The sequence below is a fragment of the Panthera pardus genome, unplaced genomic scaffold (assembly GCF_024362965.1).
Source record: "Panthera pardus isolate Hobbes unplaced genomic scaffold, ASM2436296v1 HiC_scaffold_8, whole genome shotgun sequence".
In the NCBI taxonomy this organism is placed as follows: Eukaryota; Metazoa; Chordata; class Mammalia; order Carnivora; family Felidae; genus Panthera; species Panthera pardus.
The window spans coordinates 11290833-11314338 of record NW_026527013.1 but is presented as its reverse complement, the minus strand read 5'-3'; the positions used below and the strand labels follow the sequence as shown (position 1 = coordinate 11314338).

Here is a 23506-nt window from a genome sequence, read left to right as displayed (position 1 = left end):
GGGCACTTGTGGGGAGCAATGAGAGTTGTATGTAAGTGATGAATCACTGGGTTCTCTTCTTGAAACTAATACTGCACTGTGTGTTAACGAACTGAACTTAAATACATTTTTTAAAAGGAAAAATACTGTACTCTTTGGCTTTGTGATAGTTTAGCCAAAACAATGAGGAATTTCATATTTAGATCACAAGTTATTTAGATCATAAGAACTGTCATGTATTCCTTCATGATGAGTGTTTATTAATGATAAGAGACATATTTATATTTTCTGCAGCATAGATTAGCTGAGCACACTAAAGGAATTCTATGATTTAATTTTTACAAAAGTACAATCTATGAAGTAGTACTTTTATGAGCTCCATATTGTAAAAATGGGGCTCACAGGATTTTCTTGCTCTGTTCAAAGGCATAAACCAAGTAGGGATGTAGTCTTAATTGGAATTATGTCAGGATGCTTCCTGTTCTGAAACTCTGGGAAGTGGTTCTACACCAGAGTCGTTGCTCTGTGGATATTTGTCCATGTCTGAAGGGATTCTGCTGAATACCTTCATCCACAGGACAGCACCCAACAAAAAGAATTTTCTAGTTTCAAGGGTCAATGGTGAGATGGTGAGAAAACCTGCTCCACACTAAGGCTTCTCCAACCTCACTGTGCACACAATTCACCAGGGACTGTAGTTAAAATGCAAATTCTGATTTATCAGGGCTCCAGGGGCCCCAGCAACTCTGCTTCTCTAAGAAGCTCCCTCATGGTGTTGATGCTACAGGTCTTGGTCTGTGGGGCACAGTCTGAGAGCAAAGTTGTGCTTCTGTGTTAGAAGAAATTTAAATTAGAATTAAAGTTGTTAAGATGGCAACACTACTGAAAAAATCTACAGATTGAATGTCATTATGGAAATAACAAATGGGGGGGGGTGGGGAAAATTTTTTAAGCCCATCCTAAAATTAAATTTAAAACTTAAAACTTCAAAGCAGGAGCACAGGATGCCATCCCATTTATTTATGTCTTCTTTAATTTCTTTCAGCAATATTTTATAGTTTTCATTTATAAGTGTTTTGCTTGTAACAGGTTAACCCATCATTCACCCCAGCAAATAAATGCCCTTAAACATTGCCATTGGTATTCCATACTTGATTGGGAGATGTACAACTTGAAAAGAAATGTAGTGCATACTAATACAAAGGACAATTTAAAATTTGCTTTATCATAATCGAGGTCATCTTTGACTTGAAGGCCATAGTAAGTCATTCTTTTTTTTTAATATGAAATTTATTGTCAAATTGGTTTCCATACAACACCCAGTGCTCATCCCAACAGGTGCCCTCCTCAATACCCATCACCTACCCTCTACTCCCTCCCACACCCGTCAACCCTCAGTTTATTCTCAGTTTTTAAGAGTCTCTGGTGGTTTGCCTCCCTCCCTCTCTAACCTTTTTTTTTTCTTTCCCTCCCCCATGGTCTTCCGTTAAGTTTCTCAGGATCCACATAAGAGTGAAAACATAAGGTATCTGTCTTTTTCTGTATGACTTATTTCACTTAGCATAACACTCTCCACTTCCATCCACGTTGCCACAAAAGGCCAGATTTCATTCTTTCTCATTGCCACGTAGTATTCCATTGTGTATATAAACCATAATTTCTTTATCCATTCGTCAGTTGATGGACATTTAGGCTCTTTCCATCATTGGTCATTGTTGAAAGTGCTGCTATAAACATTGGGCATAGTAAGTCATTCTATTCATTCGAATTTCTTTTTCCATGTAGACTCCACTGGTAGACAAGTATTTGATAATCAGTTTGCCAGCGACTATGTAAGCAATGGTGACATACAGCCATGAAGCCATACAGCCAGAAGAGAATGGGATCCTAATTAGGAAAATAAAACCAATGGCCTTTTATGAAACACACTAGTATGTTCATCAGGAAGAGCAGGTAGAGATACACAAAGGAATGACAAACACAAAGTGAAAAACTGTGGTCTCAGATTTAGAATAGAATAGAATAGGATAGGATGGGATAGGATAAGATAGGATAGGATAGGAACAAATGGCCTACTTACCAAATTGAATTTTTCCATCAGAATGGTAACAAATGTCTATTCTCTTAGTAAAACTAAAGACATCTTGAAAGGGGTGATTTTTGTCATTTGGGAAGAAATTATTCTTAAGAAACCCAAGCAATTCAATGAGATAAATGGGAATTCCTCATTTTTCCATATCACAGGTTGGGAATCAATTTAGAAATAAAGAAAGAAAATGAAGGGAAAATTGTTGGATATCAGAGAGAGGGAAAAATTTAATAAATGACTAACTAAATTGTACTGAGTAGTTAAAAAAAATAAAACTTCCAGGAAATAAGGAAGCAAATTCTATGTCCAGAATTTGCTTTAAAAAATCACAACTTCTGAGTCTAAACCTCTTAGGCCAGCAGTCATGGGAAATTCTTCAGCCCAAGACAATTAGCCCTTTTATAGCTGCCATTGCAGAGAATCTCCTCAGAGCGCCCTTTATGTCTCTGTTCCTCAGGCTGTAGATGAAGGGGTTCAGCATGGGCGTGACCACCGTGTACATCACCGAGGCTGTGGCACTTGAGTGGGAGCTCTGGGTAGCAGCAGAGCTGAGGTACACTCCCAGGCCAGTACAATAAAATAAGGAGACAACCGAGAGGTGAGATGCACAGGTGGAAAATGCCTTATACTTGCCCAGAGCTGATGAGATCCTACGTATGGAGGAAACTATCTTAGAGTAAGAGTAAAGGACCCCAGCCAGGGGAGCACCACCCAGCAGCACAGTTGCAAAATACATCATCATGTCGTTAAGAAAGGTGTCAGAACAGGCAAGTTGGATCATCTGATTGAGTTCACAGAAAAAGTGGGGGATTTCCACCTCTGTACAGAAGGACAGCCGCAACACCATTAAGGTTTGTAGCAAGGAATAAAGAACACTCATGATCCAGGACACCAGAACCAGGAGTCCACAGAGCTGGGGGTTCATGATGATTGTGTAGTGCAGGGGGTGACAGATGGCCACAAACCGGTCATAGGCCATCACACTCAGGAGAAAGTCATCCAACACTGAAAAGATTATGAAGAAGTTCATCTGTGCGATGCAGTCCTCATAGGTTATGACGTTGCTCTGGGTCTGGATGTTCCAGAGCATCTTCGGGATGGTGGTGGAGGTGAAGCAAATGTCTACAAAGGACAGGTTGGCCAGGAAGAAGTACATGGGGGTGTGGAGGTTGGGGTCTGTGCTGATGGCCAAGATGATGAGCAAGTTTCCAAACACAGTGATCAGGTACATGGAGAGGAAAAGCCCAAATATGAGGGGCTGTAGTTCTGGTTCTTCTGAAAATCCCAGAAGAAAAAATTCTGAAATTTGTGTTTTGTTGCTCAATTCCATGTGGTGGAGGTAGCTTCTTGGAAAGAAGGAAATAACATGAGTACATTTCACACAAACCTTCATTACTCACAGAATTGAAATACTACTTTTATAGTTTGGAGTCCAGAAATTCATTTTAATATGTTGTATGTGGATACAGTCCCCTTCAGGAATGCACCTGGACATATCTGATATGTTCTGTGTGTTTTTTTCAATCAGCTTCTTTCCTAAGGGATCATATATTTTACAGTTTTACTAAGAAGTTCTTCAAGAATTTCAGGAATATACATTGAGTGCTGACCATGTGTCAGGCACTATCTAAGGAATGAGCATAAGGTGTTAAAGAAAAAAAGTCCTACAATGATAGAGAAAAAATATAAGCAAATAAGAGAATTGTATAACTTTTTAGATGGTGAGGAGTGTTATGAAGAGAAGAAAAACAGGCATAAAACAAAGCAAATAGGGCATTCTATTTTTGTGGGTATTAAAACAAGGTGCTGTCGAAAAAAACCACCAGACGCTGAATAGAAGCGAGGCAAGATTTTATTCATGGCTGGGCCAAACCTGATCTTCTGATCTTAAGGAGAAAAGTGCAGAGAATGGCCCTGAACAAAGGTAGCAGTGAGCTTATATGGATTTTAGCAAGTCAGAATACGTCATTATTTAGTTAACCAATTACAATTTACAACATCTCATGGTAGCCAATTATATTGTGACATACAGACCTTAGTTTTGGTGGGAACCTATCAATTTAAGGTTTTTTGTCCTAAGAGGGTTTAAAATGACGAAAGTTAGACACCTTGTTGTAAGTTGCAATCGCTTATGAACTCCAGACAGCAAAAACAGGATCAAAGCACGTTTATTACGGCTGGGCCAGACAGGGAAATACAACAGGTCCTGAAATTCTGGCCCCGAACAAACTTTGGGGATGTCTTTTAAGGGCTGTATCGACCAATCGGGTTGCAAAAGGGTGGCAGTTTGAAAGGGCGGGCACCAATCACACAATGTTGTAGGTTTTTAAAATGTAAGGCGGGCACCAATCACACAGTCCTGAAGAATTTCAAAATATAACTTGTTGACCTAGCTAGTTGAATGCTGAATCACAGTGTTTACAATATTAATCTTCTATCTAGTTCGAACAGGATGCGGTGCCTGAGAATGGGGAAGGGTGATTACGCCAAGCAGGTTTACAAAAGCTCAAACAAGCAGTTAAGAGGAAGTTTTATTTCTCAGTAACTCAGCAAATGTGGTTTTAAGCAGAACTAATATCTAGGGAACAGGAACAGCACTTCTAGGAAAGCCCAAAACAAACACTGGTTCAGCATCTCATACTCTGGGGTCCTTCTAAGCTTACATGGGTCATAGTTTACTCCCAGGCTACAGGAGGCTAGCTATGTTTGCCCTAAGATACCGTGGGGCAGTGAGTTCGTGACTTTTTACATGTTGGTCTTGCCTAGGCCAGATCTTGGTAGAAGGGATAGGGGAGCGTTTTGCAACCTAAGTTATCCATTTAGCAAGCAGGCAAAGTTATGGAAGCGAGATAGGGCGGTTAGTAATTTCTGATAACCCTAATAGGGAACTACATAAGCTTTTATCTCAATTATTCATGAAAGGTGAGTTTAAGCCAAACTTATATACAATAAGCTTTCTGATATCTTACAAGTTGATATATTACAGGTATTTGGGCAAATTCTGCAACAAGGTGATATTGGAACACAGACCTTGATAAGACAGAGAGGTAGATGTGGGAGTATGGGGGAAATGTGCCCAGCAGAGGGAATGGCCAGTGCAAAGGCCCTGAGGAATGTACTTGTTTCAAATGTTCAAATCAAAAAGGAAGCCAGCACTACAAGGGGAATGAGCCTGAGAGACACTGATGACAGATGCTGTCAGACATGTGATGAAGGAAGTGACCTCTCTGCTACTACTGTGACCTCAAGGCACAGGGCCGTTCTTGTCCACACTACCTTTCCCTCTGTATTCATCGTGCTGCAAAGCCATCCCATGAATTGACACAGAACCCCGTCTTGGTGCCTGCTCTTGACTGAGTTCTGGCCCCTGTATTTTGTCACCTTGAGATTAGGAGTCCTGGCCCCTGTTGTGAGGACTGATCACCCTCTACAAGTCACACACACACACACACAGGACACCGTGGTCTTCTGGGTTGTGTAATCCCTGTCTTTACAGCCCCCACCATCCAGGTTATGCTGGGAATGGATACAACCCAAATAGACCAGATCAGTGATCTTTCCCCTGAAAAATGTAGAAATGGTTCCTGGAAGTGTTAATTCCTAAGCCTCCCATGGGCAAATGAGGTTGAAGCTCCATGTTGGGATGGCCATCTCCTGTTGTGTATTTCACAAACTTATGTTTAATAAGTGGAAAGACAGAGGGATGGTGAATGAAATGGATGAGGCAGAGTGTGGAGAATAAGCTTAGGAATTCCCTGAGCTTGCACCGATGAGTTAACAAGGCATAAAGAAAGAGAAAGCCACAGGATGAAGGCATCCAACAGTAGGTAAACAGGGCAAAGGTCCCAGTATAGGACAAAAGTATAGGAATAGGAAATCTCAGGATAGAAGCATCCAAAATGAGGTAAAAAGTTTAGGTATTCAGGGCAGAAACACCCCCCAACTGAATACAATAGCAGAAAGCTGCTTTCCCAGGAAGGAAGGACTAAAATTAGGTAAATGGATAAACAGGGCTGTAGACCTCAGCAAGGGGAAGTTGCCCCAAGGGGAGCTAATTAGCAAAAGAAAGGTGCCTTGTAGACCCTAAGGTAGCCTGCTCTGTCTGGCTTGCGTCCTAGGCCAGTTTAGGTAAACAGAGGTGGCGCCTCATGTCTGCTGTAAACAACCATCTGCCTGGCACCAGGATTTGTTTTGCATTGACCCAAACCCCTAACACCACACGTCTTCAAACCCCAGCTTCCCCCACACCCATGAGTTAATGTTGACGGTTCCATTGTCTCTCTGCCTGCCCATCACACCTGTAAGCCTACTGATCCTAATGAAAACAGAACAAGGACCCTGACTCGGGGCCTTGTCTCCTCCTGGACATTTGCCTCTCTTGCATTACAATCCTGTGTCCCCTCTCTTGCTAGACAAGACCCAGAGTCTAGGACAACAGAACAAGGATGCAGTAAGCTCAGGGGGTCCCCAAGGGATTGTGACAAACAGTAACCTCCCTCGCTTCTGGAAGCTTTGCACCCGACCACCTCCCCTGATGCCCAGCAAAAACTATGTGAGAACACATTTAACTCCCCCCAAAGACGAAAGTGCCGATATCTTCCTAATGTCAAACACTTTACATATAGCGGGGCCAAGGGAAAAAATGAGCAAGAGGATAAGCCAACACTTCACAAAAGGAAGCACACGTGATTGGCTGCAAGGCGCACAGTTACAAGGTCAACCACGGAAGACTTCGCTTTCATGTGCCTCTGGCATCATTACTTGGGCATTTCGTCTTCATGGGGGCTGACAGCAGGAGAGCCCTGTTATCCCTTTCGCTTTTTAATGTTTATTTCTTTCAGAGAGAGAGAGAGGGAGCACAAGCAGGGGAGGAGGGAGAGAGAGACAGAGAGAGAGAGAGAGAGAGAGAGGGAGAGAGAGAGAGAAAGCACACAAGCAGGGGAGGGACAGAGTCCCAAGCAGGCACCATGCTGTCAGCACAGAGCCCGACAAGGGGCTGGATCTCACAAACAAACGGTGAGATCTGAGCTGAGCCAAAACCAAGAAGAGGTCTCTTAACCCACTGAGCCACCCAGGCACTCGTCTCCCTTCCCTATGTGACGTCCTCTCATTGATACTCTTGGACTCTGGGTATTGGTCTCTTTTTCACAAACCCAAGGGGCACCTCGAATCCTCATTCTGTATGTCAGCCAGTGGACAGAGGCTTCCCCAGACCATGCTCTGTAAATGCTCCCGACATCACGATAGTCCAGTTTTGTACCAAATAACTTGTTTCATATGATTATGCTTGACCGCATGATGCCATCCGTATATTTATATTATTGTTCTCTGTCCTTGGTGCTACACAGAAACATACGCTGGTGAAGGGATTTCACCTTCTTTGTTCACTTTTGTTTTTGTCACAAATGTATGTCACTATATGGTTAATATGAAAAACCCAAGGATATGAAAAATTATAGAATGAAAAAAATAAAGGGATGATGCAACCACGTTAAAATGAGTAGTTTGAAAACAACTGTCCACAGCAAAAGTATGTGAAACATAAAAACTAACTGAAATTGGCTATAGAAAAGAAATTATTAAGGATATCAACATGGATTCATAATTAAATTGTCAATGGCTTACACATGAAAAAAAATATATAATGTTCCTAGAATGCTCAGTTTTTATTTGTTAAATGAGTCAGAAATTAGGTCTCAATGTATAAGGACATTGACCATATGGCAAGGTTTTATTTCGGTTTAGTTGGAAAAGGTTGAATTGCTATATAACAGCTAGAATAAATGAATATCTAAACCAGTGCTGGCAGCAATGGATATCTATGTGGAAGAATATGCAGTTGGTCCCCTCCTCAGACACTTCACAAAAATTCAGAGGGATTATGACCCCAGTGTAAGTGTAACCATACAATATAGCAGAACATCAAGGAAACTACATACAACATTCACAGGTGAGCAAACCCACTAAATAAAGCCATAATCTCAGAAGTAGGAAGATAGATTTATTTAAATAAAATTTAAAAATTTTATGATCAAAATATGTTGCAAAAATCAATTGAGAAACAATGATCTCAGGAAATCATTTGAAATGCTGATAGTGTTTTAAAAAGAGAGAGAGAGAGAGAGAGAGAGAGAGAGAAAGAATAACCTATGGGCATATAATAATAATAAAACCAATCAGACGGTCATCAAACATATGACCTTGGCTGAAACTGAGGGATAGTTTAGGAAAATAACAAGATTTAGGAAAATAACAAGAACTGTCTCCTTCACCCAGCAGCCTGGAAAAAAACTTACAGGGCTGTTACGTTGTTTGTGGTTGAAACTTTCCAATAGGAGCCAAAGGGTTATTCTGAATTTGTTGGGGTAAGAGTAAGTGTTACAAGGTTGAAGGCAGAACCTGAAAATGACTGTATTACAGATACTGACATTCTTTCACCAGGAGTTTCCCAGTCTCTGCACCCATCCTGCCCAGAGCCTGCCCTGTGATGGGGAGCGTCCTGGGCCCTGTAAGATGTTCAGAGCATCCCTGACCTCTGTGCACCCCTCTCCAGCCTGACAGACAAAGTGTCTCCAGACATTGGTCAATGTCCCCTGGGGGACAAAATTATACTCGATTAGAAACACACATTGAATTTAACAATCTCAACATAGTTTTTCTAGCACGGCCATAATAGCGATTGAATGATAAAGAATAAGAAAGATCTTCAAGAGTGTGAATGGCACTCCCTCTGAAACTGACACAGCCACTGAATAAATACATGAATTACTTAATTAAGCAAACAAACACCGTGACCACTTGCTCCGGGCTACATTGGATTGGCTCTCAAGTGGTGACAGTTAATGATCTTGGCTTCCATTCTCTCTGACCCTCTCACCCATGGTCCACTGCACTGTTGGACTCACCTGGCTGGGGTGTCTGATGGGAAGGTCTCCTTGTGGAAACCTGAATTCTTCCCTGGATAGCAGATGATAGGGACTAAAGCTCTGCCCTCACCTGAGACAGCAGGAGGCAGTGAAACATCAGTCCTCAGCCAGAACTAGGATTCAGAACAAACAGAAAAGCATGCCCCTTCCTGTGCAAGGTTGCATGGGCTGACAGACAGGAGACCAGGAGATATTTACAGCTCCCTGTGTGTACTCATTAGGTATATTCCCTCTTCTTACTCCAGCACAGTTCCCAAGCAGAACACTTTTGCACACATAGGAAATTTCTCTAATGAACCATGTTCCCAAGAGACCAGTTTAGAAGTAGTGAATCCTCAGGGACACCAGGGTGGCTCAGACGGTTGGGTGTCAGACTTCAGATCAGGTCATGGTCTTGTGGTTTGTGAGTTCGAGCCCTGCGTTGGGTCTGTGCTGGCAGCTTGGAGTCTGGAGCCTGCTTCAGATTCTGTGTCTCCCTCTCTCTCTGCTCCTCCCCCACTCTCAGTGTCTGTCTCTCAAAACTAAACATTAAAAAAAAAGTAGGGAATCCAGTTGGATGGGCTTTTTTTTTGTTTGTTTTTTGGTTTTTTTTTTTTTTTTTTTTTTTTTTTTTACTCCTTTTCCTTGAGCTTGCCTCCCTCCTGGTGAGTAAATCTGCCAGCACCTTATCTTAGCTCCCAGTTACGGTTTCCTCCAGGTCTGAGACTGAGGGATCCTGCCTGGACTAGGTCTCTTTATCTTCAAAGCATTGATTTGTGGTGGGGACCCAGCTATCTCCAGACGTGTTTACTCTTCTTTTAAATGTGGTGGAGAACTCAGTTCTTCTGATGATAAACCTTGGGCACTACGCACATTGGGTTCAAGATACGTTTGCCATTGCAATTAGGACTTTCTTACTTTATCTCAAGCTAAAAGCTGTCACTTAGCCCCACTTATAAAGGCCTTGTTAATTATAAGAGATATACTTAGGTCTTTGCACATGCTATCACCTGTATCGAGCATTTACAGGGAATGTTTAATTCAATGTTCTGTAAATGTGTCGTCCCTGAGAAACTCCATTTCTAAACTCCATTCTCCAGGCGGGAATGTGCTTGGTGGCATCTGGTGACCTGCCCGAAGTCAGTGCTCGAGGATGTGGGCCTTGAGTGGGATTCTGTCGGGATGCTTCTGGTTCTCAAGCTTGGGGGCAGTGGTTCTCAACCAGAAATGAATTTTCCCCTGGGGATGTCTGGTGACGTCTGAAGGGATGCTGCTAAACACCTCGTCCACAAGAAAGCACCCTCCAAAAATAGACTTAAGCTGTCCCAAAGGTCTGGTGGAACAAGTGAGAAAACCTATTCTAGACCAGCCCTTCTCCAACCTCACATGGTCTATAAATGTTTATGAATCCACACGGATCCTGCTGCAAAAGCAGCATCTGAGTGATAGTCCCCGGGTGGCCCAGAGCTTCTGCATTTTGGACAAGCTCTCACTTGTTATTTATGTGCAAGTTCCAGTCCGTGTACCACTCTTTGGTTAGCAAGGGTGTGATCCTGTGTTAGAGACAGATGTAGGTAGTTTCAGAGATCTCCTATACAAAAAATCATCGTTGCATGTAATTTGGAGGGAATAGTGTATCCCTCCTTCTAGAGGCTGTGTCAATTCTGTGTTTGCTTCTTTTATAGGCAGGCACTAGTGTGGCACAAAATAATACACCCGGGTTTTGTTTTTTTCATGTGTCTATTATTTTGTAACAGTTTTAGTATAGTTGACACACAAGGTTACAACAGTGGGAGGTGCGGGCTTCCAGTTATGGGACGAATAAGCCATGGGAATAAAAGGCCCAGCATAAGGAATGCAGTCAATTTATTGTAACGGTGCAGCCCGGGGACAGACAGTAGCTGCTCTCATGGTGACAGAGCATAATGTATAAACTAGTCAAATCACCTGAAAACAATGCACTTTTGAAAAAGACTTTTTAGAAGCCAGAGGAGGAGCCTCCCAAGCAGGTCCACATCGTAATCAGTGCTTATGAACATGGTATTTTCTAGAGCTCAGGGAATCAAGGTAGGCGATTGAACAGGGCTGCCAATCAGCTGCCATTCAGATAAAACGATTAGCTGTGATTGTCCAGGTGGCACTAAGGTAGTCACGACAGTCCTCCAAATGTTGAGGAGGGAGTCAAAAGAGTTGGTGTCAGAGAGACTTTGAAACTGCTACCCTGTTGGCTCTTAAGGTGGAGAGAGAGCCATGACCAGAGAATGCAGGTGACCGGCGACAGAGACTGGAAATGGAAAGGAAACAGATTCTCCCCTGAGCCTCCAGTAGGAAGTCAACCCTGCAGACTTCTTGCTATTAGCCCGATAAGACTCCTTCCGAGCTCTGACTCCAGAACTGTAAAGGTGTGTATGTTTTAAGCACCTAGTGTGGAGATATTTTACAGCAGCGGTAGGAATCTCATACTGACACAGTCAATAAAATTATTTCAGACAACCAACTTTAAGCCTCTTGATTCACTCATTAGCTTCCCTTGGTTAAGGGCAATTTACATTTTAACAACCCACAATACGAGGTAAGCGATGAACCATGGGGATCTACCCCCAAAACCAAGAGCACGCTTTACACACTGTATGTTAGCCAATTTGACAACAAATTATATTTTAAAGACGCCACAATATGTAGAAAAAAAATTAAAACAGTTTGGAGATATTCTGCCCAGTAGGTGGTAGAGTGAATTCCTGTGTACATAAATGTGATGTGGTCTGACTATAATGTCTTTGAGGCAACAAAATAGGAAGGGAACTCGTGATCAAAATTAGGGTCACTGACATCTTTTTTATCCATTCATCAGTCAATGGATATTTGGGCTCTTTCCATAGTTTGGCTATTGTTGACAGTGCTGCTATAAACATTGGGGTGCAGGTGCTCTTTAATGGATAAAGAAGATGTAATATATCCCTACAATGGAATATTAGTCAGCCAACAAAAAGAATGAGATCTTTTTGCAACAACATGGATGGAACTCGATGGTATTATACTCAGTGAAATAAGTCAGTCAGAGAAAGAAAAATGCCATGGTTTTGCTTATATGTGGAATTTAAGAAACAAAACAGATGAACACAGGGGAATGGAAGGAAAAATAAGATAAAAATGGAGAGAGGCAAACCATAAGAGACTCTTAAATAAAGAGAACAAATTCAGGGATGCTGGAGAGGAGGTGTGTGTGTGTGTGGGGGAATGGGCTAAATGGGTGAAGGGCATTAAGGAGGGCACTTGGGAAGAACACTGGGTGTCATGGCAAGCGATGAATCACTGGGCTCTACGCCTAAAACCAATAGTAAACTGTATGTGAACTAACTTAATTTAAATACATAAATTTAAAAACAAAAATTAACTTCACTCATTGTAATTTAACATTTTGTATCTTTATCTCTGCTTCTTTTTATTTTAGGCTGATTCAACCATTCGTTCTTCCTCTCCAGTGCTATCCTCTCCAACTTTTTCTCAAGTCTCCTTTCAACATAAAGATGAAATCATAAATCATCTGTGTGTGTACACATTATAAGAAAGAAAAATGTGTGCAAACACACACACACACACACATATGACACAACCACTACACTTGAATGGTTTCCTTGGAGTAAAAAATGTATATCCATGCATTTCATTCTTTCCTTACATTTCACTGGAAGTTATGTTGAGCATCCACTCTGCCTTCAGAAATAAGGAAAGAGAGGCTTAGGGAGTTTATAATCTTAAGAATTACCTACCAAAGCAGTTAAAGCTTAAATTATACACAAATGGAAAATTGCACTATGTGCTATGAATTTTCGTGTAGCTCGTTTAATTCATCAAACTGTACCCTTTAAATATGTGGTGTATTGTGTGTAATTATACTCTGATTAATTAACTGGGAACATATCTATTGTGCAGGCTAAGGGTTGGATAGAGAGCACAGATAGATGATTCTCCTTTACAGGTTTGGGAGATAGCTCTTCTAACAGGGAAGGAAAACCAATGTTACATACAGGTGTAGGAATACTGGGATTCAATGCAAAGAATTCACATGATAATTCATTTTATTTAGAAATAGAAGAATACCCTGCACATAGAAATGTAGTAATAAGACCATAAATTGGCTGAGACAGTAGAGCACTACAACCACACACAGCATCAGGGATGAGCCCTAGAAACACAACAGAGAGATTCGTACCAGACCACAGATGCATGAGGAGCCCAGCAGAGATTAGAAATGCTTCCCAGAGCTCCTGGGTGGCTCAGTCCCTTAAACGTCTGACTTCGGCTCAGGTCATCATCTCATGGCTTGAGGGTTCAAGCCCTGCATCAGGCTCTGTGCTGACAGCTCAGAGCCTGGAGCCTGCTTCAGATTCTGTGTCTCTGCCCCTCCCCCACTTGTGCTCTGTCTCTCTGTCTCTCAAAAATAAATAAATGTTAAAAAGAAAAAGAAAGAAATGCTTCCCGATATGATCCCGTTTTATGCTAAAGTTATCATCGATGAGGAGAACAAAAGCAAGAGAAATGTAGCTTAACATCAGTGTCCTTACAACTTGCAGTCCACTGACAAATCCCTGAGTCATGTCCAGGAACTCGAGGCTGCATTAATGTTAATGTTTTATTAGACAAGAAAAGCAACCTTATCTTGACAAGAGCCAAACCTCCATGGCCCCGTAAACCTCACTTTCAGCATAAAGGAATTCCTTAGAAACGTGCTATCTCTACTCCCCTCCTCCATAAACTTAAAAGTATATGATCAGTCATTCTTTACAATCCCAGTGTAGCTCTTTCTGCCCATGGGTCCTATCTCCAAGGTCTAATAAACGCACCTTTTTGCATCATAAAAAGTCTCAAGAATTCTTTCTTCACCATTGTGCTCAGCATCCCCACATCATTATGATATCCCGTTTGATAAGAACAGCCTGTTTGTTATACAGCAACACCTGGCTGACACAATCACCCCAGCAAACAGACTTGAGGTGATCAGACATGTGCTGCTTTTTATTTGTGGCATATGGTCCGACAATTGAGGAGAGTGGTTGTCATCCTTCTGTGGTTCAAGTCTATTTCTCGTGACTTGATGAACAAGTGACTATATGTAGGCTCCCCTCAAGGTAACGGGGAGAGTTTGTAGGACATGCACGTTTGTGCAGAAGACCTGGGGACCCTGAACCACATGCCAGCAGGACATACAGCTCTCATATGAAGCATCCTCTGGTCATGCAGGTGGGAGAGATTTCAGAGCAAGACAGAGGTACGAAATGGATGGGGCTGATACTGTTCCTTTGCCAACCCTTAGCATTTGTGACAAAAATTAAGAAAAGTGAGTTATTTTATGTATAATACCAGGAAGTGTCATATTAACAGGTAGCACTGGAAGTTCTCAAGTAGAAATAGGAAGAAAATTCCATGATAAAGCATAGAAGACACTGAGCAATCCTTCACCTCAAAAACTAAGTCCCTTCAGCTGTGGACACAAATGTTCTATGCTTCAATAAGTAGATGCACAGGATCAACTGTTGAAAGAAAGAAAGAAAGAAAGAAAGAAAGAAAGAAAGAAAGAAAGAAAGAAAGAAAGAAAGAAAGAAAGAAAGAAAAGAAAGAAAAAGGAAGGAAGAAAGAAAGAAAGAAAGAGATAAAAAAGGAAGAAAAAAAGAAAAAAGAAAGAAAAAAAGAAAGAAAAAAAAGAAAGAAACTTGTGTAGTAACAGACAGTGTTTTGAAATTTTGCCTCCTCGTATTTATGGTCGTCCTGACACTAAGAATATATCCGGTTGATCTACTTATTTAAGTTTGTCTTTCCATGTAGACTCCACTGGGAGATATATTATGCTGAACAAGTTTTGTCTTGGGCTATGGTAGGCTTCCTGGACACCGCACTGAATAACAGGGAAAAAACAGGAGACCGATTAGGAAATACAGTAGCATGTTTTTTAGAGTAAGTGCCTGACATTAAGCTCTTGATTATAGTGTAAATGCCTGAAATTAAGCTTTGGATTTCTGGGACATCCATTTGAAAACAACCATGTTGAACAAACATACTGTCAGGTGTATGACACAATTACCAAATTAGCACTCGGACCGCCCCAGCCAGGAAGTTCCTGTTGACAAAGCCCTGGGTAACTAATGTAACTGCCCTTGAGTGACCTTGCTTTTCCCCTTCAGCTGCTGAAATCTGCTCCTATAAAACTGTCCAATAAGGTGTGAACCCGCAACCCCCAGCCACTCTGGCATGGTCCTCAATAAAGCCAGATCCCTCAGCGGTGCTCCCAGTGTCTGTCAATCTCTGTCTTCCTTTCTCAGACCTCTCCAAATGGCCTTTGGTCATCCCATGTGCCCTCCGGGATCTGTGAGTAAGAGGCATTGCTTTTTTAGAGTTCTCTGATGGTGGTGCCGAGGTGTGTCTTCTGATGACAATAAAGAACCCGAGGGCCAGTGAGTCACAGCATAAGCTCTGGGAATGTCCACAAGCACATGGGCACGGGTGAGTGCCGGGGCTTTCCTAGCCAGAGCATTGTGGTGTCAATAGCCAGAGGCTTAAAGGGAACACTGTTAGAGTCCACGTCATCAGTAGGAATGCTTAGGTTGTGATGTAAAAAGATTGACAGACACAAGGTGAAAACTTTGGTTTGTATGTTCATCTGCAATAAAATTATGGAGAGGGCTTAGGGGCCAAGTGTAGCTTTTTTCCATATGAAGACTATAACTCGTGATTATGTTCTTGGAAAATCTAGGGGAGATTTACTTCTTGTGGGATAAGTCATTTGAAAAGAAATTATTTTTAAGAAATCCACCTTGTCCCATTAGATACAGAAATTTCCAGGCATTTATGTTCTAAGGCTGTGGAAAACACTGGGGATGTATGAAAATGGACAAAGGGGAAACTATGTCAGACAGAGCAGAAGCTTGATAAAGTGAGTTCCTTAAATGTATAGAGAAGTTGAAAGCAAACAAGAGGAAATTCCAGGAGAAAAATAGAAGGAACAGATTCTCCTGCCAAAGTCTATTCAAGGAAGAGCAGTCTTGGTTCTGAGGCTCTGCCCTGCAATCATGGACATGTCTCCAACCCCAAGACAGTTGGCCATTACATCACTTGAACCCCAACAATTCTTTTCAGAGCACTCTTTATGTCTCTGTTCCTCAGGCTGTAGATGAAGGGGTTCAGCATGGGTGTGACCACCGTGTACATCACCGAGGCTGTGGCACTTGAGTGGGAGCTCTGGGTAGCAGCAGAGCTGAGGTACACGCCAAGCATCGTACAGTAAAATAAACACACGACCGACAGGTGAGATGCACAGGTGGAAAACGTTTTGAACTTGCCCTTAGCTGATGCAATCCCACGTATAGAGGAAACTATCTTGGAATAAGAGTAAAGGATCCCAGCAAAAGGACCACCACCCAGCAGGACAGCTGCAAGATACATCACCACGTTATTAAGAAAGGTGTCAGAACAGGCAAGCTGGAGCATCTCATTGAGTTCACAGAAAAAGTGGGGAATTTCTACCTGTGTACAGAACGACAGCCGCAACATCATTAAACTCTGTAACAGGGAATTCAGGACACACATGATCCAGGACAACAGAACCAACAGCCCACAAAGCTGGGGGTTCATGATGATCGTGTAGTGGAGGGGGTGGCAGATGGCCACAAACCTGTCATAGGCCATCACACTCAGGAGGAAGACATCCATCACAGCGAAGAGTATGAAAAAATAAATCTGTGTGATGCAGTCATCATAGGTTATGACTTTGCTCTGAGTCTGGATGTTCACCAGCATCTTTGGGATGGTGGTGGAGGTGAAGCAGATGTCTACAAAGGACAGGTTGGCCAGGAAGTAGTACATGGGCGTGTGGAGGCGGGAGTCAGAGCTGACGGCCAGGATGATGAGCAGGTTTCCAAACACAGTGATCAGGTACATGGAGAGGAAAAGCCCAAATATGAGGGGCTGTAGTTCTGGTTCTTCTGAAAATCCCATAAGAAGAAATGCTGAAGTTCCTGTATCATTTCCTGGGTCCATGTGGTGGAGGTGACTACCAGTAAAGGGGAAAATAACATGACAAAACTTCACATGGGCCTGGCCCACATTGTTCAAATGCTACCATGTATTTCCAGTCAATAAAATAATTTCAATATTTTGTGAATGGATCTGGGCCCCTTGAGGGGATCACTGTTTCCTGTCTGATTAGTAATTTTCATCCCAACATCAGTTGTTCCCCCAATGGCCAGGTATCATAGAGTTAATAAATTATTTCATGCATTTGAGGAATATATGGAGTGTCAACCATGCTGTCAGCATTTTCAAGTCATAAGGTAGAGGGTATTGGAGAGGAATGGTACCTTCAATTCAATGATGGTGACTGGATACACACACATATAGAAATGAGATAATTCTGAGTTAGGAACAGAGGCTATGAAGAAAATGAAGGCATGTAAAAAGAGAGAGTGGATGGAGTGTTATGTTGGGTGTTCAGTCAAGATTGGCTAAGAAGGTGACATTTAAGCAGAGACTTGAAGGAAGAAAAAAAACATCCTGGAAAGTGGAAAAGGGTCAGCCAGTGCAAAGGCCCTGAGGAGGCATTATTTTTTTTTTCCAGAAAATCAAGGCTCAGAAGGAAGCCAGTGTGTTGAGGGGAATGGACAAGAGGTAATTGTTGTGAATTTCATGAAGACATGTGGCCTCACAGCTGGTTAAGTTTCAAGACACAGGGAGCTCCTCGCCCACACTATGTACCTTTTGCACTTTATTCATCTGGTTACTGTAGTGTCCTGTCCGTGGAACATCTCTTCTCAGTATCACACCCAACATCCTGAGAAAACACTTCAGGGGCGGTCGCATTGAAGGAGGTTGGAATTTTTAACAGGTAGCAAAGGGGCACTTTCTAATTTTGCTGTCAGAATTGTGAAGTGTTATAAAACCCTGGGAGACCTTGCAGACATTTACAAATAATAAATTACATGGGGCACCTGGATGGCTCAGTCGGTTAAGGGTCTGACTTCAGCTCAGGTCATGATCTCACGGTCTGTGGGTTTGAGCCCCGTGTTGGGCTCTGAGCTGACAGCTCAGAGCCTGCAGCCTGCTTCAGATTCTGTGTTCCCTCTCTCTCTGACCCTCCCCTACTAACGTTCTGTCTCTCTCAAATAAACATTAAAAGAATACAGATATTCTTAGGGCACCTGGCTGGATCAGTTAGTGGAACTCATAAGTCTTGAGCTTGGGGTTGTAAGTTCAAGTCCCATGTTGGGTGTAGAGATTACTTAAAAAATAGTACTTGTTGGGATGAGCACTGGGTGTTGTATGTAAGCCAATTTGACAATAAATTATATTCATAAAAAAAGATAATAGTAACAATATGGCAACCATTAGACTTTTAAAAAATTAAAAAGATAGTGTCTTAAAAAATACACATATTCTTTAACTCATGATTTCTCAGTCTCTGCAGTGTGGACATTCCGGACCAGATCCTTCTCTGTAGTGGGGTGTGTCCTGTGCATTGTAGGACGTTTAGAGCATCCCTGGCCTCCGTGCACCCCTCCCCAGTGTGACAGCCCAAAATGTCTCTGAACATTGCTCATTATCCCCTGGAGGACAAAAAACCCTTTGGTTAAGAAACATAGTTTATCCATTTTAAAATATTTTGTAACATTGATATAATAGAAATTTAATGAGAAAAAATATGTGACACTATCAAAAGTGTAAATGGCACAGCCACACCATGAAATGTCCTGCAGGTGTTGAAATCATGAATCAGGGGGGCGCCTGGGTGGCTCAGTCGGTTGAGCGTCCGACTTCGGCTCAAGTCACGATCTCGCGGTCCGTTAGTTCGAGCCCCTTATCGGGCTCTGGGCTGATGGGTCAGAGCCTGGAGACTGCTTCCGATTCTGTGTCTCCCTCTCTCTCTGCCCCTCACCCGTTCATGCTCTGTCTCTCTCTGTCTCAAAAATAAATAAACGTTTTAAAAAAAAATCATGAATCAGGGGCACCAGGCTGGCTCGGTCAGTAGAGTGTGCAAGGTGTATGTGTGCATCACATAGAAAAATTTCAAAAAAAATGAAGACTTTTGAAAGAAAGAGAAAGAGTGAAAATGCATTTCGGGTAAGCAGAATAGCTCAAAACCACTGCATGAAACAAAATTGAAGGAAGACCCTAAACCAACTTCTGAACAAAGCGAGTTGAAAGAATAATAATTTAATGATCTAAATTAGATGGCCAAGGACTTGGGATAAAAGAGTATGAGAAAGTCTTTTCACGTGGAGACAAAGTGATATCTAAAGTTTTAATTTTATCTCACATAAACATATGTGGACCAATCATGTTTATGGAGGGTAAAAGTGATTCATCAAACATAAAAAAAATGCCTTCCAAGTGATGTACTTTCAATTTTGGAAATAGATCCAATAATAAAGGGCCAAAAAGAACAAGAGAGGAATACAGAGTTGTGAAAACTAGTTGGAAATATGTAGAAAGGGTATTTTAAGAGCATAAGTATGCAGAAAGACATTTACTGTCATTTTTGTGGAAAGCAGCTCTTCACAAGTGAAGAATGTTAAGGTGACAGTATACTTCTTTCAGAAAAAAAAAAGAAAAAGAAAAAAAAAAAGCAGCGGAGAGAGTATATTATAACTAAGTCACAGAGTTTACCACACAAAATTTACACACTCTCACACATTCTTCACAAATAATTCTACACATCATAAAAAAGCAAAATGTCAAGGAGCCACGTTGGTGAAAAAAATGGCAATTTTTTGTTCGAAAGAATGGAATAAAAACCAGGAATAAAACCACTCTGACCCCACTATGCAAACAGCAAGGATTCCCACAGACAATTTTCAATAGAGAAAGTGAGTGGCTAGCTAACCCAGAATATATTCAGACTCATAGGTATTTAGCTAATTGTAAAGGAAGCTCTTTAGCATATCCCTTTTCACACAATTGATTTAAAATTTTTTCTTTTTTAAAGAAGTATTTGTTTATTTTGATAGAGAGATAGACACAGAGAGAGAGAGAGAGAGAGCGAGCGAGCACAAGCAGCGAATGGGCAGAGAGAAAGAGAAGGACAGAGAGGGGCTCTGTCAGGGCAGAGCCCAACTATGGGACTTCAATCCTATGACACCTGAGATCACGACCTGGGCCAAAATCAAGTCAGACACTCAACTGACTGAGCCACCCAGGTGCCCCTAAAAATTTTCATTTGAATACTCAAGAGAGAGAAGGTGCTGTGATATGCCTGCTTCATGTAGGCATGATGTACCCCTTTTGCAGGATGTACTTGGGAGAATTCTTTCATCTGGATTTTTCTCATCAGTACGGAAATGTAATCTAATATGTCCTACCTTAAAAATGAAAAGACATGTCCTCACTCAGTGTATGTCCCTCCACAGCTCATACTTGACTTTTCTACTCTGGTTAATTGCAAAGATCCTTGGTCTTAGGTTCTACTTTTATGTTTCCCATGCCCGGTCTGGGTGGGTTTCCATTAGTATCATTTAGTTGTTAATGTTGAACCTTGCATTTCTGAGTTCAATATTTACTTCTATTTATAGCATCATAAATACAACAATCAATCAATTTACTAATCAAGCCAGCAAACAACTACAGCAAAGTCTCAGCTCTGGCCAGGCTAGATTGGCTCTCAGGTGACCTCAGGAAAATGTTCTTGACTTTCATTCTCTTGACCTTCTCCTGCAGTACTTACTGGGATGTAAAACTCATCTAGATGGGGTCTCTGAGAGGAGGGTCTCTACATGCATTTCAAAACAGCTACCTCATTGGATGGTGGAGGATGAAGCTCTGTCCCAGACGCGACAGCAGGGATGGGTCAAACTTCAGTGTCCCATCCAGACTTAGGACTGCAAAAGAAACGACCATGTCTTGTCCAGCCTGATGTTGTACACACTGTGGGGCTGCAACAGAGGAGGTATTTGCAGCCTCTTAATTCTGCTCATTAGGCACATTTCACTGTTGTTTCTCTCACCTTTAGGCACGTGATTCCCCTGTGGGACACCTATGTGGACAGAGGTAATTATTCCTGTTGAATTTCTGTTCCTAGGAGACCAGGCGATAAGCCATCTGAAGCCAGTCTTTCTTACTCTTTTTCTATTACTTCTGCCTTTCAGAGATCTAAACTCCCAACACCTTATCCCAATCCACAATGAACATTTTCTCCTGTTGAAGACTGAGAAATCGGTCTTAACTAAGGTCCCTTGGATTCTTCAAAGCATTGATTGTGGTGGAGACACAGCCCCTGACATCTCTAGCAAGTAACTTTTCCTCTTTTCAACAGAGATGTTAAGTTTGTTCCTTTGATACAAAACCTCAGGCACTACACCCGTGGGCTTCATGACAATTTTGCAAAAACAATTATGGATTTCATACTTATATCACAAGTTCAGAGCCAGTACTTAAAATGCCATTATAAAATGTTTGTTTATTGTAAGAGATATATTCAGATCTTTTTATACACTATAATCTGGATTCAGCAGCTTCTAGGAATTGTCTGATTTAATTTTTATAAAAGTCTGTTCTGTGAGGAAGTACTATTGTGAACTCCATTCCCCATGGGGAAATGGGGCTTGAAGAATTTAGTGATCTTCTCAAGGTTATGGTTGCAGAAAGGGGTTGGTGTTGATTGGATTCTGTCAGGGTGCTCCATTTTTCAAACTCTGTCCCATATTTCCCAGCCAGAGATGAGTTTTTCCTCCTGGGCATATTTGACAATGTCTGAGGGATGCTGCTAAACACCTGTGGTGAGCAGGACAGCTCCCAACACAAACAATCATCCTGCCTCAAAGGCCAAATTGAGAATGTGTGAAAACCTACTCTAGCCCAGTGCTTCTCCAACTTCAAGGTGCATATGAATCCCCTAGGATCCTAGTTTAAATGCAGATTCTGATTTTGCAGGTGATGGTGGGCCCAGGATATGGTGTGTCTAACAAGCTCCTGAATGATGTTGATACTGTAGGTCCTGGTCCGTGGACCACTCTTTGAGTAGCAAGGCTGCTATCCTGGGATAGAGCAAGGTACAGGTGGTTGTAAGGTCTTCTTCACAAAATAAATTGTGTTTGTATAAAATTTGGAATGACAAGTGTATCCGGTCATTCTAGGCGCTGTGATAAATTCCGTGTTTGTTTCTTTTATATAAGGGCCGTTGAATGACACCAAATAAAATACTTTTGGAAAAGACTTTCTAGCAGGCAGAATGAGAGCCTCCTGAAGGTGTCCACATTCCAATCCTTGGAAACTTTGAATAAGTTATTTTTTAGAGTAAAGGGGGAGAATAGAGTAGCAAATAGAACAAGACTGGTAATGAGCTGACCTTAAACTAAGATTGACCAGGATTATGCAGGTGGAGTTAACATAATCACCATGGTCCTCCAAACATAGGAGAAGGAGGCAAAATAGTTGGGTCAGAGAGAGATGTGAGGATGCCATTTTGCTGGCTTTGAAGATGGAGAAAGGGCAATGAGCCAAAGGATGCTTGTTGTCCCTAAAAACCACAATAGGAAAGAAAACAGTCTCTCCTAGAGCATCCATGAAGGAACCAGGCTCTCCAGACATCTTGATTTTAGCTTGTGGAGACTTATTTCAAGCTTCTAACCTCTAAACTGTAAGAGCGTAAGTTTGTGTCTTTTGAGCCTCAAGTGTGTTATTTGTTAGAGCAGAAATAAGAATGTAATATAGATATTCATGTAATAAAATTGTTTTGGAGGAAAGTGAATTTCATTCTCTCAGTTAATTCATTTTTCTTCTCTTGGGTGAGGGAATTTTGTGTTGAAATCCAACCTTAACTGGAGGGGAAAAAAGTCAATTTGGAGCTTCTGCTTCATTGCTTAAATGGAATGGAAAAAGTGAACTCCCCATTGCTAAAATATAAACATGACTCACTCACACATTCACTCACTCACTCACTCACTCACTCACTCCTTCACTCTATCTATCCATGCATCTATTTATTTATTTTAAACATAATTTCTATGCCCAATGTGATGTTTGAACTCATGACCCTGAGATAAGGAGTCACATGCTCAAGGCACCAAGTTGACTCATCCATGAATCACGTGACTCTTGATCTCAAAGTTGTGAGATCAAGCCTCACGTTGTGTGTAGAGATTACTTAAAAATAAAATCTTATAAAAACGAGGTACATATCCCACTAACTGAACCAACCAGGCACCCCTCGACTTTAGTCTTAAATATGAATTCTCACTTTGAGACCTTTGTGCTTTAAGATAAGAAAAAGTAATTCATTACTAAAGTTCATCCATTCTACTTAAAATTTTATTTTAATGTTTATTTATTTTCAAGAGAGAGAGAGCGAGCAAGTATGGTCAGGGGAGGGGCAGAGGGAGAGAGGGAGACACAGAATCTGAAGCAGGCTCCAGGTTTGGAGCTGACAGCACAGAGCCCGATGTGGGGCTCGAACCCATGAACTGTGAGATCATGACCTGAGCTGAAGTCAGACCCTTAACCGACTGAGCCACCCAGATACCCCTCACCCATCTACTTTAAATTTTGTCTAAAT

General features: G+C 41.7%; 2 protein-coding genes across 2 annotated transcripts; both read right to left on the bottom strand.

Moving 5' to 3' along the window:
* Positions 1 to 2356: 2356 nt before the first annotated feature.
* Positions 2357 to 3506, bottom strand: LOC109247978 (olfactory receptor-like protein OLF4). The gene has a single exon (XM_019417246.2). It carries the CDS (start codon positions 3459 to 3461, stop codon positions 2445 to 2447), a length of 1017 nt encoding a protein of 338 aa, XP_019272791.1. The 5' UTR covers positions 3462 to 3506; the 3' UTR covers positions 2357 to 2444.
* A 12565-nt stretch (positions 3507 to 16071) lies between these two features.
* LOC109247977 (olfactory receptor-like protein OLF4) lies at positions 16072 to 17019 on the bottom strand. Its single transcript, XM_019417245.2, has one exon. It carries the CDS (start codon positions 17002 to 17004, stop codon positions 16072 to 16074), a length of 933 nt encoding a protein of 310 aa, XP_019272790.2. The 5' UTR covers positions 17005 to 17019.
* Positions 17020 to 23506: the final 6487 nt, after the last annotated feature.